The 19730-nt window shown below is 38.4% G+C and overlaps 1 protein-coding gene across 2 annotated transcripts; it reads left to right on the forward strand.

Annotated features, from left to right (window-relative positions):
• Nucleotides 1-3199: 3199 nt before the first annotated feature.
• On the forward strand, nucleotides 3200-19116 carry CLUL1 (clusterin like 1). 2 transcript variants are annotated; one of them, XM_061447562.1, is made up of 9 exons: nucleotides 3200-3400; nucleotides 4619-4728; nucleotides 6218-6366; nucleotides 8868-9035; nucleotides 10879-11323; nucleotides 12554-12691; nucleotides 14552-14766; nucleotides 15809-15979; nucleotides 18094-19116. In XM_061447562.1, exons 1-8 carry the CDS (start codon nucleotides 3327-3329, stop codon nucleotides 15974-15976), a joined length of 1467 nt encoding a protein of 488 aa, XP_061303546.1. In that variant the 5' UTR covers nucleotides 3200-3326; the 3' UTR covers nucleotides 15977-15979; nucleotides 18094-19116. The 2 variants fall into 2 exon arrangements, with proteins under 2 accessions (XP_061303546.1, XP_061303547.1); XM_061447563.1 differs by lacking the exon at nucleotides 3200-3400 and adding an exon at nucleotides 3419-3724.
• The last annotated feature ends 614 nt before the right edge of the window (nucleotides 19117-19730 follow it).

Consider the following 19730-nt stretch of genomic DNA (forward strand, 5'->3'; position numbering starts at 1 on the left):
TCACGAACTTTGGGATCCTGTCACACTAACACAGCTGTGCTACTTTTGGGGCCTGAGCTGGTATTTTTCAAGCCATGTAGCTTAGACTAACTATCCAACTTAGGGTAGCCTCAGCTCCTTAGTCTGAGGCCTTCCAGCATTGACTGAGAGCATCTCAGGAGCTTGCCTCTTTCTCTGGGCTAAAGAAGGAGCCTTGGTTCCTAAGTTCAGCTATTCAGGTAGGGCTCAAAGACAGACTGAATACAGATGGAAGAAGGTCTCCAAAAGCCATTGAAATACAGGGAAAAGCAAAAACCAAGCAGGGGCTCCTGAATTACAAGAAAGGATTAAAACCAAACCAAACCAAAAAAACTTACACAACAAAAGTTCAATTCTATAGCATAAAACCCATGCAAACTGTCAGCAAAGCTTTGTGCATGCTTCAGATAAGCCATGCAATTACAACATAAACCCCCACTAGGATTTAATTTCAATTGGAACCAGTGAAACTAATGGTGTGCTTACAAATAAAGCTGATTAAGATTTTGTAGGACTGGGAACTATTTCATACAGATAGCAAGAGATTTAATGCCAATATGTAGCAATTTGCATGACTCGTAGAGTCAACAAAATATGCACAGGTATTTTCAGACAGATCATTATATGACTGGCCTAGCTCAGAAAGAAATGTGTAAGTACATAGTATGAAACAACTCCCCAAACAGCAAATAATTGTGTAAATATATAACTGGAACAAAATCCTACAGCTGATGTATAACACAGGAAATTCCATTTCAGCATATTTCTTGATGCTTAATCCTGCCAGGTGGAATGGATCAACAAAAAGGGAGAAGTCGGAGTACATTGTGAAAAAATGTTATACATTTGTGGGGGTCATCCAACAGGACAGAAGAAAACTCCATAAAGCAGCTACAACTCTCACTGCTCAAGTTCAGCTGGGGTCAAGCTCACTATCTATCTGTATCATTATAATTATTTATGTTCCAATTTATCTGAGCCTTGCAAAAAGCCTATTTTTACTGAAATCTGTTTTCAAGGTATTTCTTTTAATTTTTTCCTTGTTTTTATATTTCATATATACATATGAATTTCAATTAAAATATAACAGCACTGGAATAACAGTTGGGATGGGGAAAAACACACTTTCTACAACTTGCTCACAAGTTAGACTGTCTCCAATATGATTCAGTGTTAGAAGAGTACCTTATGTTTCGCTACAGCATTAGTGAGCACTGAATCATACTGCCTGTGTTAGACTGTGAAAAAATGAACATATCAGCATAATGTCATGACAGGGTAATACTGTAGCTGATTGAAGCACTCAAATTCAGAGGAAAATAAAATATTAAGAGGAAACTATTGAAATGGCAGCTGAGATAAAAATTGGAGATCTCCACAAAAGGTCACTGCAAATCAGATTTGGAATGTTAAAAGAAAAGAGAGTGGATATTAGATATGAAACCTGAAGGTATAGTTGGTGATATTTTTGTCTAATTAAATTCAAAACAGAAATGAGAGAGGAAAAGATTTCCACAGTGAGCACAACCACTGTGTCTTTCAGGAACAGTGTTGGGTGCCTAAGTACACTTCAGAGGTTAAGCTTAAGCCCAAACTTAACAGGCATACTAGCTCTAGACAATTTTGTCCTCAGGTTCCTTAGACCTCTTCTTTCATTCATTAGATGAAATAACATTAGAGCAAAGAACTAGGGTTTGGTGGTTTTGTAAAAAGAAATAGATACATATAGCAACTATACAGTATATATAGATATATACATAGTAATGCCTATTTCCATGTGGTTACACAGTGGTCATAATAAAATGTGAGGAATAACATCTAAGACAATGCAACACACATTGCAATGCTCAAAATCAACTGAATTGAGAAAAGCCTGACATACACCAGTGTGACATGTCTCAGCATTAGCTTCAGCACAGATTTCCCTTAAGGACTGGCTTTGCCAGGTGTAAGAGTGTGCTTGAACAGACCCCCACCAAAGGCACTCAGAAGATGGGCAATTCTGAATGCAAGTATTGGGATCTGTGCCAGAGGCAGCCTTCAGCCTCTCCACCCTGGGGTAGGGGTACTGCTCTCCCTCCCTGCAGGGCTGAGGCTGCCTGCTTTCTTGCAAATCCCTGTGAGCTATGTTGAAACTGCCCTTTATGCTCTGGATCAAGTAAAGCTTTGTCTATATTGAGTCAGGTCCAGAAAGGCCAGCAGTAACTTTTGTTAGTAAATGACTATTAGCAAACATGAATGCCAAAAGAAGGGAGGCAAAGCCTTGCAGTGAAAGATTAAAGTCTTTGTTAGGATTCATTACACATGTAGCCCAATAATACGCACTTCACAAGTGTCTGTAATAGATTTGTCTTCCTTTGTTCAAATGTATTTTCCATTTACTCTCTATCTCTAGCCAAACATGAGGCCCAGAGAGAGAGACTACACCTTTTACTTCAGCCCAAGCCCCAAGGGTGCTTAACAAAGAGTCTGGCCAGGGGATTGTGAAGTCTGCAAGGGTGCCTGCTGGATATTGCCACAAAAGAGAACTTGAAAGGTTTTGCACAGGCAGGAGTCTTGGTCAAGGAGTTAGCAGCATTTTAGTGAGCCAGCAATTCATATATATTAAAATAAAATACATATTCCACTCCCATCCACCATTTTCAGAAAATGAGAGTGGAACTATCTTAATTTTTAATGCAAATTGAGGATTTGCAGTTCTCATTAGAGCTAACAGGTTCTCCACTCTTCCTGATAACGTGTTTAAAAATAAACCCTTCAAATCTCTTGCCTAAGCAGCATTAATCATGCTAGATCTTAACCACCAATCATCAATTGGCTTTTATGAGCTATGAGGTAAACAAAAAAGAATGGGTTGTTTTAAAACTGCTGTTACAGACCACAGGCTACAGACATCTGCTTTCCCCCATCTCCTCTTTGAATTCAAGGGGATATTATTCTGAACATCACAAGGTGGGATATGATTTGCTAACAATACTTGTCTATATTTTATATCAAGCATCTGTTAGTGTTTAAATATCTCATTTCAAAGCATCTAAAACTTCATGCAGGTCAAATTCCAGGCATATTTTGCACACGTGGATTAACTGAAGAAAATCTTTAAAAGGGCAAACTCCCAAAACATCAGCAAGTATAATGATGTACAGAATGCCAAAATTTGCTTATCTCATTTCAGACTCTAGTCATATGCCAGCTTGCATCTGGATTCCTGATTTTTTTTCCCCTGTATCTTCAGAAGATAAACGAAGAAGGCCATTATGTAATACTGTGCTTTTTATAGCAAACTAAAACTACACTGAAGAGACTCGATGTTGGAAGCTACTTTTAGCCAAACTAATTGCAAGAATTTCACTAAGAACATAAGCTGCAGATGTCTCCCAAGGTAAAAAGCAAAGCAATGGAAGAGCTGGTCAGCGGAACGGCTACCGACTACAGAAAAATAGCAGAACCAAATTACGCTAAATGATGCAATTCTGCCCAACGCTCCCTCTAGTGGTTTTGCCCACAGGCATGAGCATAGAGTCCCATACACTCAGAAGTCCTCCAGCCTAATGACAAAACGTCCGTTTAATAGGATTAAGTATGTTCTCATCAGATAAGTAGAACATGGCAAAATCCCTGACACTCCAGCAATTAGATCAGACACAGCCCGACCCCTTCCTGACGCGGGGAGCAATTTTGCAGAGGAGGTGCTTCAGTATTAATGGTAAATGTACTGGGTTTTTTTTTAACTTTTCTTTGGTGATGGGTTTGTATTTCATTGTAAAGTTAAATGGTCTTTTGCTATAAATGTAAAGATACAATATGCAAGTAATTTACTATGGAAGTAAATCCAGGCTATAAATAAATCCAGGCTCTTAATTTACATTTGCACTTGCAGCTGGTAACTGCATTTCCATGAAGGCTATACTGGTTAACAAAGTTACTTAAATACTGTGTTCACTTAATCAGATGAGAACTATGAAATAGAGTTGCATGGTTTCTAAAAAATAAACCTTTCACTTCTAATTGTTCTTGGGTGGCAAATAAAGCAAAGGGCATTTCTTTCCTTTATTTTGCAGGAATTTCTTCCAGTTGCTGATGTGTTTGCTTACAAAACTGATCTGCCGTTTCTTTGCACACCTATTATTGCATCTGCTACATTAAGTATTATCCTGAAGTATAAGGAATGGAATTGCATGTATGGAGACAAGGAAGGGAAAAACAATCTAGAAATTTGCCTTTTCAAATTTGGCAGTAATATTTAACATGGATGCATTTATAATATGAAATAAGGACAAAGTGTGAAAGCAGTGCATAAGGAAGAAAAGGGACAGATGAGATGCATAAGCTTTTGGTTTTATATATATGTCCTGGTTCTGTTACACCATTGTGCAAACTCAGTGGAATTCATCTAGTTAGTCTGAATAGATAACTACAAATGAGGTCAAGCTTCTTACTCATGTGTTTTCACTAACAGTAGCATTTAGGTGCATGTCAGAAATCTCAGAAATCACAGTTAAAGTAAAAATTAATGGTATCTTGTATAATACTCAGTAAACATTTCACCTAAGCATATGAACATCATGAAGATGCTTACATTTAACTGCTTCTTTAACAGAAAGAACATGAAGTCCTCTTGGTTACTTATAATATATGTGCTATGGCTGAATGGTCATCAATGTGCACCGACAAAGCAGGAGGAAATGAATCTTCGAGAAAACCTGAAGCGTATGTATGCTTTTCTTACCAGGGGTGTGCTGGAAGCCCCTGAGCCTAGGTCTCCAGTCTCCTGGTACATTTTGACCTCTGTCAAGAGGACCTGCTTTTATGTATGGAGCTTAGAAGCCATCATAGAGCTGACTACATGCATCCACACACACACAGTGCGGAGATAAGAACAACTAGGATGAGAAAGTAATGGGATTAACAGATAAGCATCCCCTTGCAAAAAAGTATTAAAGCACTTTCATAAGTTATTTGGTCTCTCATAGATCATTAGAATATCAACGCAAAATTCAACAGACCTTGAATTATTTTGTTTGTTTAAATAATCTTTGAAAATGTTTATTGTACAATTAAATAAATCACTGGAAAAGATGGTTATTACAAATAATTGAAGCAAAATTACTTAATTTAGAAAAAAAACCAGCTATTCTGCATATAGTCACCTTTAAGCATGGCTTTATTTTGTGGATAAGAATTCCAAGAGGATCAGCAATGAAATATTCCTTTGTTTCAGTCCATATTAACAATATTTCCATAACAAAAAGCTAGGGGAGGGGAAAAAAGTTATAAAGGAAGAAATGACTGGCATGCTTTTGGCAGTCTCAGGGTGTTGGGTTTTTTACTTGTTTTGTATAGCCCTGGTGATATTCAGGGTATTTCTGGAAAGGGAACAGATACAGATGAAAGACAGGTAATCACAAAGAGCTTCAAGGTGCAGCATATGGGCCAATCTGGGCTTTCACCAAAAATCTACAGTCATTACTTCACAAGAAGTCTAGAGACTGTATTCTTATGAAAGCAGCTTGAAGGCACCTGTAATCTACATTTTCTAAATGTAAAGGAAAATTATCACGGCTTTTAGATAAAGATAAGTATAGAATCATAGACTCATAAAACGGTTAAAGTCAGAAAGCACCTTAAGATCATCTAGCTCCAGCCCCCCTGCTATGGTGAGGGACACCTCACACTAGACCATGTCCAACCTAGCCTTGAACACTGCCAGGGATGGAGCATTCACCACTTTCTTGGGCATCCTGTTCCAGCCCCTCACCACCCTCACAATAAAGAACTTCTTCCTTATATATATGTTACGTCATCAGAAAACTGATGAGTAATTCTTGGAGACATCCAAAAGCCAGGATGAGGTCCTAAGCAACCTGATCTAGTTGACCCTGATTTGAGCAGGGGGAGTAGACTCAGTCTCCAGGAGTGCCTTCCAGCCGCAGTTGTTCTGGGATTCAGTGATCAGCAGCGGGACAGCTGGATATATAGCTTGAGTTACACACAGCTGATCAGTGGCAAAGGCTCTGGGTCAGCTTCTTATCTGATGGCAACCGTCTTGGCTCTGTGTTATTCAGCGTTCACTATCTAAAGATTTGGCTCTGCAACTGTAGGGAGACACAGAGCTGTTTCATTCTCCATCATCAGTGCATGACAATTTGTGATAGTGTTAAAATCTGATTAAATCACTGTATATTCTGGCTTTTTTTAGTATTATCTGAAGTTGGAGAGAAGTATGTAGATGAAGAGGTAAAGAAAGCTTTGATTGGTATTAAGCAGATGAAAATTATGATGGAAAGAAATGAAGATAAGCACATAGATCTGATGAAAACCTTGAAGAAGAGCAGTGAAGAAAAAAAGGTAACTGAAGCGCATCTGGAATTTTTTTGCTTGTATTTCTGTTAAGTTGTGGCTATTTTTAATCAAAGATGAGCCAGGTTGTATATGGGTTTAGTCTGCCTCCTGGAAGTAGCAGGGCATGCCATTGTGCTTAGGCCAATAAGCAAGCCAGCAGGGATCCTTTGGTGTCTTCCCTTTTTTTGGAAAGAATGTAAACCACAGTGTATGTACACTCTGAGCAGCATACATCTCTTTATGTGGTCACAGATTAATAGGAAATCTGTTTCTGCCCCTTTCTCTCACTAGCTGAAGAAAACTCTCATGGCATCTCCACAGAGGCTCTCACTGCCTGTATCCTGGAAACAGGAGCTGGGCCAACAGACATTCTTTAATAGCCTATCAGGAACCTACATGTTCACGTTTCAGAAGTTAAAACATTAGTTTATATTTGCCAATTTCTTAAGAAAGAGCTTGCCTGCTGCCAGGACCCTGGCAGACTGATGCTTCAACCCTAAGGGAAGCTTTCAGACTGTACTGGAATTAAGCACTGAACAAGAGCACTGCCTGCCTCACTGGTGCCTCTTCCAGATTGTGTGGTTCTTTTGAAAGCTAGAGGTGAAGAGTTTCTGTCTTTCCTCAGAAATACAGCTTTCTAACAAAGTGGAATACCGTTAATTCTTCCCTGTGGCAGAATGTCTAAGCTATTTTTAAAATGAAACAGAAAGAGTGAGCACTAGACAAAATACAGCTGATTTACCACTAGTTAGTGAGTTACCTTCTCCCAGCCCATCCTGGTTGCAAAGTAAAACGCATTATCTGACACAGCCTTCCTTGAGATTTGAGCGCTCTCATTTTATTCAGCAACTGGGAGGTAACCAGCAGCAGCCTAGTCAAGCTGATGGTGACCACCATGTAGAGGTACAGAAGTTCTGCAGTAAAAGGAGATATTAAATGCTGTATGTGGACTCAAACATTACTTTGGAGAGAGAACCTGAGTTTTGTAACATCCGGGTGCCAGAGCTGCTGTAACAGCAATGTGTTACTTCAAGTATTGCACTCAGTGCTTATTTCTAGAAATCCCCTGCTTCACTGAATTCACACCAAGGCAACTGCAAGCAACCATATAAAGGTATTTTGTACAGAAGCTCTGCCCCGCATGTCTTTATACACCTCAGGCCATAAGATACTTCCCAGCTTGCTTTGCAAACTTCAGACCTGACCTTCAGAAAAATACCAAAGCCACAAGTGTTAGTGTGCCCTAGAGAAAGTACAGGGTATCAGGGAATTTCCAGTGTCCTAGTGCAATGCCTAGGCTCAGAGCCTTGTGCTCAGATGACCCTGAGAAATAGATATTACTGTATGTTTAAAAAAATACAAAGATCCTAAATCTTGCTTTCAGTGAAGCTGAAGGAAAATTCCTTCTTGGCCCACCATGTGGTAGTTTAAGCTATTTGTATTAGCAAGCCAAAAGTGACTGATACAGCTTTCTAACATCTTTAGGAACAGTAGTCCACTCCCATGATCTATGCTGTTGACAGCTCTTACTGGATGATTTCATTTACACAGAACTTACAACTACAGCAAGAGTTCAAAAAACACTGAATAAATGTATTAGAAAGATCAGAAAATAATTAAACATAGACTATGAAGCCCAAAGTTACTGTCTCCACCAAGCACATTCTGAAAGATTTCTCTCTTGTGAGCCTCTTCCCTATTGAAATGCTGCCAAAAAGGAGCAAGACTGACAAATTAAAAGGTTTCTCTCACACTTAGGAACAACTTGGAACACTGTTTGGAACATTTTTAAACTGGTAAAATATGTTGTATTTGCAGAAAGAAATTCATGATGTGCAATCTACTTCAATGGGAAGAACTCTTCTTTCTATTGCTGAGTCATCTAAGCCATGATGTTTCTGAGTTGTTCAGCTTTGTGCTCTACATGACCCAGTAAATAGAAGCAGTGTTCCAAAATGCATCTTGTTTCCCTTCAGTATGGTGCCTCACACCTCCACAAGACCAGGAAGAAATGCCTTCACTACAGTCTTTTGATTAGTATAATCCCAGAGGAAATGCTGTACTTTTACGTATTTCTGATCATAAGAATTTATGTATGACAAGTCCCTAGCCTCATGAAATACCAGTCCCTTAATGAATGGAGCAGGAACAGATGAATACTGCAGATATGATAAGGAGGAAAAATTATATGAATAGAGCACATGACCCTGTGAGAGGTTCAATACTTCTTGAACAGAAATGTGTAAAAAGGTTTTTTCTTAACCTCAAAGATCCAGGTAGAGATCCATTTGGTTTTGTAGGCTATGCCCTCCGACATGAAAAAACCCTGTAACAAAAAGGTTTTCAATTTTCAGTTCCCTCCATATGTGACTCAGATGAGAAGACTATCTACCCTTAACAGTTAATGATTAGCAAAACCAGGAACCAGAATGAGTGATCAGCACTGGGATAAGTATTTAGAATATTAATCTGCAAATTGCCCTCAACTGAATCTTTTTCTTACTTAGCAAGCCTTGAGACTTATGGATGAAGTAAAGGAAAGATTAGAAGAAGAAGAAAGACAGTGTCAAGTAACCTTGAAAAATCTATGGGATGAATGCGAATCTTGTTTAGAAAGTACCTGCATGAGATATTATACAACTTGCAAACATGGTTTGTCAACATTTAGAAGAAAGGTAGGAAAAAAATTTGTATCTGGGAAATGCTCCTGGATTTACCTAACAGTTTTAGCGAGAACATGTCTTATTTTCTCAATACCAGTATCTGCCAGTTGTTATGTGGTTACTAATATTAATTTGATTTGGAGGGTCTGGAAATGTTCCATGTTATATGGCAGAGATTACATGCGACTATATTCATTGAACAATGAACCAAAATGAATTTGATTGCACCCTGGTGTGACTTCATGGACATTGATTATTCCCCTGATTCCAAGAGAGTCACACCATATATACAATGTTGTCTCTCACATTAAGACTTGCATTAAGATGCTGAAAAACTGAAAAATGCCACATAAATTCTTTATGGTCCATCTGAAAATCAGCAGAGTTAAAAGTGTAGCTATAGTTAGCAAAATTCCATGGGGAATAAAAATCACCTGCTTATACAACATCATTCTTTCCTGTATTTATTTTATTTTAAATCTTTCCTTTGAGGAACAAAACAGCTTTAAAAGGTTTAACTTTTTATTTAATAAAGCAAACTGTCAACAAAGGAGAGTCCCCTAATTCTACCAGAAAGAAGATACGCTTTCCTGGCTGGCACATTATTATTTCAATATTTAAGAAAATTGTAATCACACTTTTTATTTGGGCATATGCTTGAAGTGCAGCTTAAAAAACGAAACTGTGCAATTACAAAATATAGTAACTTAAAAACTAAACATGGTGTGTTTCAGGAGTGACAAGGGTTAGAGCAAAAGTGTTTAACATTTGTGTGTATTCTTAAAATTATTCAGGTAAAAATGTTGAAGATATTAAATTTAAGACAATTGATGATAGTTTCAGCTTTTTAGATATGTCTCATGGATACCTCAGATGTATCTCTTGGGTCTTTCAAGGGTCTGTGGATGTCAGGTTGAAATCACTGCAGTAAAAGTTATACACTGCTCTGTCACTGTCGTTGACCTTCTTGGTAATTTCCTCAGTGAGCTATATGGTTTGTTTGAAGCATTCAAAGTAAAAAACATGCTGTGACCTAAATTGTTTTGAAAAAAGAGGACAAAGATGGTAGCTGATGACACACAGGCATCAGGGGCAATACTGGCTTACTTAGGCTGTTCCTGCAGCGCCATTTCACAATTCACCTTCCCTCTGAGCTGCACTAGTGGTCAGATCAAGCAGCTGATCCAAGTAAAAAAGAATAAAAAATAAGCATATGTATATCTATATGTGTGTTTGGCAGGGTGCTTCTTAACACTTACCAGTTTTCTAATGCCAGGAAGCGTGGCTCCACAAAACACCATCTGCTCACACAAAGGTAGTACACTGAAGCACAGAGTAGGGAACCAATGGCTGAGACCGAGGAAGTGGGAACTCTATAAAGCAGAGTCGACACTCTGCCTCTTCCATCATCAAACCATGGACTCGGAGCCACTGTTTCATTGAGTGTCAGATTGCACAAGGACATGAGGGTGTTTACAGGTCACAGCAAGAACAATCACCTTCTGTTCCCTAAACTGTGTATAAGTACCACAGAAATGTTTCCAAGATAAAGTCCAAATTGTTTGTTGGAAGAAACCCAAGTGCTGATACTAACTTTGAGCCTCCACAGGTTAAAATACAACTGGGCAATGCTTTTACTCCAGATCTGGTTTGGAGCTAATGATTTAGACTGAATGCACTTTCACTCTCTAGAGTCTAGTGTCATAAATTACTCTGTAGACAATACTGTATTTGCAGTTATTAAGAGGGCATTATTTCTATGGGTATTTGAAGGAGAAAAATTAGAGCCACCTCTCTGAGAGATGAAAAACTGATAAATTGTCAGACAGCTCATCCATCTCCTTCTTATATACAGGTTGAAGATTTCTTGAGGAAAATACCTCCACTCATTTTTCCTTTTCATGAGGATCAAGGAAAAGACATCCAGTTTAATGAAAAGCCTGAGAAAGAGGATACCCAGCTAGTAAAAATGGAAGATTTATTTAGCCAACTGTTATCAGACATGAGCTCCATATTTGACAGAAGTCTGATTTTTTTCAAGCGGATGCAAAAAGAATTTGATCAATCTTTTCAGACGTATTTCATGTCTGAGCTGGACTTGACTGACTCCCCCAGCATGCCAGCTTTACCTGAGGTCACCACCAGAAATGACAGCTTACAGAAAGGCTGGGATATACCTGTCTTCTTACAGGTAGTTTTTGATTTCAGTAAGACGGTGTTTGAAGGTGTCAGCGAGGTGATTACTGAAGTATTTGATGAATACAGAGATAATAGAAGAGATGTGCCAGAACAAGCTAAAGGTAAGTGTTAGAAAATGAAAATCAACTGTCAGTGACACCAAATATCTCAGGATTGCTAAACTATAGCTAATGATTCAGTTTGCTGTATGTTAGTGAGATACTGTATGGAAGATCTGGAGGCTTTCTTGGTTAAACAGGCATGGGTCAAGGATAACTTTATCAGTTAAATGAAAAGGTACAAATCACCTAGAGATCAGAGAAATGTCACATGGGGACTTATAGGTCCTACACAGCCTGATCTTCATGGCAACTCTCAAACTATTTCCAGGAGTCCCTCAGGAGCACTTGAATTCATGATGGATGCAGGTTTTCATAAGGCTGACTGACAGGTCTGACTTCAGCACCTGTCAGGATATTATCTGTATTATGTCATTGACATGCCCTGAATTATAAAGAATTAGCATAGGCATATCCCTGCCCTTGCCAAATGACATTAAGCACAGCCAGAGAGCTACAAGCCATGTTCCAGGCTACTGCAACAATGCAGTGTACCAATCAAACACAGACCAGCCATCGGGTTTTCCAGTGACCAGAAAAATTCTCGGCATAACATTGGTTTCAGGTGATAACTCTTACTGGAGTAAAAAACCCATGGTCAACTTTTAGAATACAAATAAGCCTTATTGTTTTTATCTTACTAGTGCAGATAAAACCCAAGCATCATTCAAATACATGCTGGTGCCTGTCTATAAGAAGATCACAGTAAGCATATGGCATAATTGAGTGGCAGGTGACATAACCATTATATGGAGATCAGGAAATATGAAGTTAAGTGATTCAGTGTTTTTTTATTTTTTCCCATGTCATGACCCACGTTACCTCCTAAATAAGCTGTGATACTTGCTCTCATTTATCTGTACATGATTCCGAAACATCCTGACTTCTAAGGGCCAAAAAGATCCCACCAGCACTTGCATGTTGTAGAAATATCATGTAATAATATTAGCAATTGTTTGGCTGTTACTGTGGAATACACTACTATGCCTTTATGAGGGAATATACTATAGTGGCATGAATTCCTTGAAAGAAAGCATGATTTGTATCTTCTCCTGACTTCTATTTTTTAATGTTTTATTGCTTTTGGGGTGAGAGATAGAGGGAAGGATTTATGCCAGATATTCTGGATAAAGAGCAAGAAATCATATTCTAGTACACAGAGCAGGTGACAAACGTGTATTTATCAAGACCCTAAGCTTAATGGCAGTCTAAAAAAACTGTGACTTTTTCTAGATCCTGACAGAAGTGGCATATTCTCAAAAATTGTGCCAGGGCGCCAGAAACCTCTGTGCAGGGAGCTTCGGGAGAACTCCTCTGGATGCCCCCAGTTTCATGAGAGATGCCAGAAATGTCAAGACAACCTTTTGCATGGTAAATAGCTATTTTCTGATTATGTGCTTTTTTCTGTAATGCACTAATCACTGGTTTGTGGATTTTGAGGCTGTCACTCTCTACTGTGCTGTTTCCACATTTTTGGAATGAAATATTCAGTAACTGAGTTTTCAATGTAACTGTGGATACAAGCACTATTCCTCATTCCAGATGAGTTCAACTCCCTTTCCCCACTGTCTCCACAGAGGGTCAGTATAACTCAGTTGTTAACATACCACTGGAGGTCCAGTGTTCTATATCTGTAACAAAACACCTATTTTGTTTGTGCTGCCGTCCTGCAGACAAGCAAGACGCTAGGCATTAACTGATCCTGCCTGGGATCAGCAGAAGTGCGAGCAGTAAGTAAGAAGCCCAGACTCCTGCCACTTGCTTCGCCTGCAGACAGCCAGGCATAACTTCAGGTAGCACTGAGCTACCTCACAAGGAAAGCAAACACTGAAAAGCCTGTAATTATTCTTTGTTGAATTATGTCAGGAATCAGGCCTGACATGAAGGACAGAAAGGGGTCTGCTTGTCAATACATAAGGAGATGGCAAAACTCTTGACATTCACCCTCCATGGGCATATGGAAAAACAATCAGACTGCATCAGCTAGAACGGGTCTCAGGACACCCACAGCAGTTTAAACCATCTGTATTTCCAGAATTATTTATGTCTTAAAAGCCACAGAACATGCTTAAACCCAAACAGCTTCAGAATATCTACAGTATGGCAAATATTAATGATCCAATGACACATTTTGAAAAGAGTATCGGACCACTTCCATCTCACTAAAAATATCTTTTTGTCTTAAACTGAGTATTACAGATAACAGTTTGTATCCGTGGGTACTGTACTATCAGCCTGAAGGTGTCCCTTGATAGTTCTATTTGACAGAGAATAAACTGAATTTTTCCACAGCAATTTGTGTATGTTTCATGTAATATTCTTGTTCTAAATACATATTTCAGTAACGAAAAAAACAGCCATCTTCAGTTCTGAATTCATGGCAGTTGATACTAGTCACAAACTAATGTCTAACTGTTAGATAAATACTGGGCCTTAACATTCGGCAGGAAAACTAATACAGACTGTGGACTTCCCTCTTATAACCTATATAATAGAATCATAGAATAGTTTGGGTTGGAAGGGACCTTTGAAGTTAGTTAGGTAGCCCAATCCCCCTGCAATAAGCAGAGACATCTTCAATGAGACCACATTGCTCAGAAGCCTGTCCAACATAGCCTTGAATGTTACAAGGAACGGGGCATCTACCACCTCTCTGGGCAAACTGGTTGCCTTCGTGGGCTGTGAGTGCACACTGCCAGGTCATGCCCAGATTTTCATCCACCGGTGTCCCCAGGTCCTTCTCCACAGGGCTGCTCTCCTTCCCTTCATCTCCCAGCCTGTACTGATACCAGGGGTTTGCCCAACCCGGGGGCTTGTCTTTGCACTTGGCCTTTTGGAAGGCCTTGTAACTTTTTAAAATATGAGCAATTAAAAGCAAAATATAATGTATAAGGAGATTATGAAGTTGTTATATGCAAAATCTACAAGTTCTTATTTAACATAATAGAAAATATATTGCCATGAAATATAAAATAAGCTAAAAGTACTTGGTAAGTTATTGTACTATGACAAATATGATAATTAATCCATTTAGTCATTATGAGCTTAAACTAAATCTACCAGAAGAGGTCAGCAAGAATTACTCTTTTTTTCTTTAGCATTATTTAAACACCAAGCCAAAACATGCCCCTTGCCAGACTTTTTACAGTATTCTACATTTCAGGTAGAAAAGATGAAGTACAAGATTTACTAGTTTCATATAAGCTTCATGCTGGCTGTCTTTTCTAACAGATTGCCCAAACATTCCCGAACTGCATATAAAGTTTGATGAAGCTTTTAAGCTGGTTAATCTCTCAGGGGAGCAGTACGAGCAGATTCTCCAAGTGGTTCAGCATCATACAGAAGACACTTCCTACTTGCTGAACAAAATGAAAGAAAGATTTGGGTGGGTGTCTGAGTTATCCAATATGACCATCGGACCAGAAAATGTTTTCAATATAGTTAAGGTAAGGGCTGTCTTCCAAACAGTGCTATCTTTGGTCTAAGGTTTGCTCATACACATGTTCCTGGGGACTGTGGATGTCTGTACATGTATAATGTTTGGTTTCAACAACACAAAGTTCCTACTCATCTTGAATCTGAAACTCCAGAGATTAGAACTGTTTTCCTCTAAATCTTTTTAGTCTGATGGATGGCTGACAGGCTAACTTGAATCACTGTCTGATAAGAGTAAATTGACACTAGCAGCTTTGATTGGCCTCAGATTACCTTCACAGATAAAATTCACTGTACCAGTTAGTAACACATCCTTATTAGATCACTGAACACCTACCTAGATGTCTATGTCTGCACTTACATATCCAAAAGCTCAAAGAAGGCAAATGTTATGCACATTATTGCAGTGGAAGCTGCATATCTTTAAAAGCATTAGTCAATATTCCAATAAATAACTTTATCTCTCACACTAGAATATATTCAAAGTAAATTAAATCTGGTTTCTTGGGCAAGAGACAAATCCTACCCTCCCTTCCAACTCAGAAATTCAAGGTACTACTATTACTACAAGAACTTTATACAAAATGATTGTGCAATCCACCAAAAAAGCTCAAAATCAGGAACAAGGTAGCAGGCAATATTTAAGCACACTGTCCTACCTGAGGCTATGCGCTCCAGAAAAATAAAGCTACTAAGTCTGGTTTACACAAACACACAGAAATTAGTAACTTCAAGCACACAAACTCTGTCTTGACAGTAGTGGGACGACTCACACAAGTTTTCATTAGGAGAGTAGAAGTTCTTTATAGGTTTAACATGCAGTTCTTTAATATGGTCTCACAGTGCCATGTCAGCTCTTCCAACCACCTACAGTAAGCTTTGGCATAAATGCAGACACCCACTGTCTTTACAGAAGAAAGTAAGGAAAGTAGATAAGCTTAAAATATTCCTTTAATTTTCTCTTATTAAAGACAGTAGGCACAGAGGGTATAAACAAAACTAAAAGCACACAATAATTTGTAGCGTCTAAAGTACTGATTCGTTCTCTTCTAGGTGGTACCTGGGGATCCCTCTAGTAAAAATGAAACTGTGGTAGACGTGAATATCCTGACTTCACCTACTTTCACCATTAAAGTTCCTCCCAACTTAGACCCAAAAAGTGCTGAATTCATTGAATACATAGCTGGGAAAGCACTGCAACTATATAAGCAGAATTTTTAAGTGGTAAGTTCATTCTTCCTCTTTTCATAGAAAATTCTTTACGTTTCAATACCCTTTAGTTGGAACAGGATTCAGTCATGTAATATACAAGACCATCTCCTCTGCTGATTGAGACAAACACAAGTGCAGGAAAAAAAAACAAATGCTCAATGTTCTAGGCTGTGAAACACAGACATGACAGTATTAAAAGACTTGACTTATTTAGCTGTGAAAAATTCGATCTTGAAGTAACATCTGGGATCAGGCAATGTGATCATAAATATTCCTTCAGAATAGAATTGCCTCAGAACCACAGTCGAGAGCCTTGGCATGTCTCTGTGCTCATCATGTTTCTGTGCTCATCCATCATGAACGAATTGGAATTACCACTATTATGTTTTTTATTTTTGGTGGTGTTTAAGAACATGTTTAAGAGCATGTTCCACATTATTTTGATGATAAAGCAGTGCAAAATTAGAATCGGCATGAGAATTTACGAGAACATTTTCCCATTAGCTGCACTCTGCTTAGATTAGTGGTGTTAATAGAGTCTGCAGTTTGACTCACAGGCACAGAGACAGATTCTTCTCATGGCCTACTAACCATTTTTGTAGAAAGGGCCCACAGAGGGCTTTCTCCATGCTTGACAGATTTCTGGATGGAGATGGAAGAACCAGACTGAGAGGCGGGAGAAAATGGTGGTTCATATTCTCTAATCTCACAGAGAATCTCCAGGAAATACAGGGTGGTTACAGGTGGCATCACATTGCTGTGATGCTAGCCAGTCATCCAGGGAAACCAAGGGGGCTCTAGGATGTGCAGGTCTGGTGGCCTCTAACTCTCACAGTTGGCTCTCCCAGGGGCCAGAGCCACAAGACATACGAGACCTACAAGAAAATCACTGCAGCGTCCCCCTAATCTGAGTAGCACTAGCTTCGGACACAGCTCCTCTTTAGGTCACGGGTGTCTGATATCCTCATCTCAACAAATAAAGCGTGACCTGAATGCACACAGAAGTCTCAGGAAGGCCCTATAAAGGATTCAACACTAACAAAGTAGATGAAGAAAATTTTAGCATTTTCATAGAATCATAGAATAGCTTGGTTTGGAAGGGACCTTAAAGCTCATCCAGTTCCAACCCCCCTGCCACAGGCAGGGTCACCTTCCACTAGAGCAGGTTGCTCAAAGCCCAGTCCACCCTGGCCTTGAACACTTCCAGGGATGGGGCAGCCACAGCTTCTCTGTGCCTCACAACCCTCATAGTGAAGAACTGCTTCTTAATATCCAATCTCACTCTACCCTCTTTCAGTTTAAAGCCATTCTCCCTTGCCCAGTCATTAAATGCTCTTGTAAGAAGTTTCTCCAAATTTCTTGTAGGCCCCCTTTTTTAATATTATTTTACATTTACTCTGATTATTTATTTGAGGTCAGACTCATAATTTTTAAACAGATGAAAGAAATCATTTCCACCAGAGAGGCTGAGGTGGGTTGCACAATTTAGACAGAATATAATAAGCTTCACCAGGAACCTGGTGAATATTTACCTGCTTAGGTAAATATTGATGAAATTACGTTTATATTGTATTTAAAATATATATGTATTTATATATATATTTATATCTACATATCAAAATAATCATCACAGTTTCCCTAGTTTTTCTTCAAACTCCTCTGTAATTTATACGCAGTTATTGACGATATATACTCTTTTAGATAATACAAGACTAATCTTTAAGGCCAAACAATACGATATTAAGTTCCTTAGTCTGATTATGATTTTTGGCCTAAATCTTAGTCTGATTTTCCTGGGTAATGTATCTCATGTAGCCATTCCATACCTGAGAAAAGTAAGTGACATTAATTTCCAAATCACAATACCATTTTACATTCAGTTCGCACGACAAATTTAGGGTACATGAAAGTGTGATGAAAGTAGAGTTAATACTCTACAAGGAAAGGGAAAGATCTTTAAGAAGGGAAAAGGAAAAAAAAACAAACTGTTTCAGTCTGTTGTTTTGGTTTTTTTTTGTGTTGTGCTTCATAGGAGGGCACTTACACATTCCACATATACTTATTTTTCTACCTTGTTTTCTGTCCAAATACAAAATACTGAATATTTTTCTTCTTTTTTATTTTAGGAAAAGATGTGTGAAATCTTTCTTCCTGTAATCCAGTATATATTCCAGAGGTGGAATATCCCTAAGCTCAATATACAGCTAACTGTTAAATGACTGTGGTTAAAATAGTTGTATATCAATAAAATTTTGCTGAGTAAATATTGTGACATATGAGCTAGCAACTGAAAACTGTAGAAACTTTTTAACTAAAAATGAAATCAATTTTAATGTTCATTTATTTTAAAAAAGATTTTATGTTGCAAATTGGGCAATTTTTGATAACCAGATATGGCTCTGGTTATGCAAATATTTAAGAAAATAATCAGCTATAAACACACAAGTAATACTATTTGCATAATTAACTCCAAGCACATTCTTAAGCCTTTTCAAGATTGGTCCCTACAGATGTTACACATTCAGCTAAGTCTGAATCAGCCACATTTCCATATACATGTACCATATCATTTTCCAATGAAAATGTTCCATTTCTTTTTCCATTTGCTTTTGATGTTTATCACATACATTAAATGACTTTTCTGAATATGCAGTAATGAGCAAATCTTCTGCCTTTGGAATTTCTTATTTGTAGTTCACCTCTGGAATCAACTTTTAAATTAATTAACAGGGAAGCCTTTATCAGAAAATGTTTATTCTTTCCTAAATTATACATATTAACTTTCAATGGTATCTGCAAATCACAATAAAGGTTGAGAACTGATACATCTCTCAGAAGCAGAACAGCAGGTAATTCAGTTTCATTTGCTGTGCCTGGCATTTCAAAGTATTTTTTGCACACAGTTATATTCATAATTTCCAACTGTATCTCTGCTAAATAAATTGTATTAATTTCAAAGTGTACAAACCATCTATATTAGCTGCGAGTATAGAAAAATAACTGTACCCTAATTATATCACACCTTTTACTTCTATACATGCAAGTGAGGATACAGATTTATACAAGAAAGAGGCCATTTCATTGTTTTAATTAGTGGGAAAGATGTTTTCCTGCCTGCTGTAAGGGAATGTAACTTTTCCTAACCCACAGTCCTCTGTTCCATTCAACCTCCACTATATATGCCTGTATTACAGGCTCCTAATAATAAATTAGCAGTCATAACTCTTGCAACCACACCAGATGTCAGATAGGCTTTATCTGAGAGATAAGTGACTCTTAAAAATGCCTGACTTCTAAGATATAGTAACAGATAAATATTCAGAGAAGAGTCAGTTTGTTTTCACTAACAGAGAGAGTATACCTAAAAAATTTTCAGATGACACCAGAGTGGGAACAGTTGCAGTCAGTGTTGAAGACATGTCAGGACTCAAAATGACACTGAGAAATGGGAGAGAAGCTGAAATCGACAAGATGAAACTCAATAAAAGCAAGTGCTGACTAGTACCCTTAGTGAGGAAACCAATGTGTAAATAAAATATGAAGCAGTCTGCAGCTGACAAGGCATGGCATAAAAGGATCTCATCTTTAAAAGAGCAGGTCACGGTAACACTGCTGCAACAAATAAGGTGAGCCTGTGTGTAAAGGTGAGCCATGGCACTGCAGGAGCACCACACCAAAGATGAGGGAGGCTTGCATTGGACTGCATTCCGGGCTTCTGCATTTCAGGATATCCTGGCTGCAGGGATCCCTCTCAAGACATATG

Source organism: Pezoporus flaviventris, unplaced genomic scaffold, assembly GCF_033815535.1.
Source record: "Pezoporus flaviventris isolate CSIRO_AGI_PZ_B2104156 unplaced genomic scaffold, CSIRO_AGI_Pfla_v1 ptg000007l, whole genome shotgun sequence".
Lineage (NCBI taxonomy): Eukaryota > Metazoa > Chordata > Aves > Psittaciformes > Psittacidae > Pezoporus > Pezoporus flaviventris.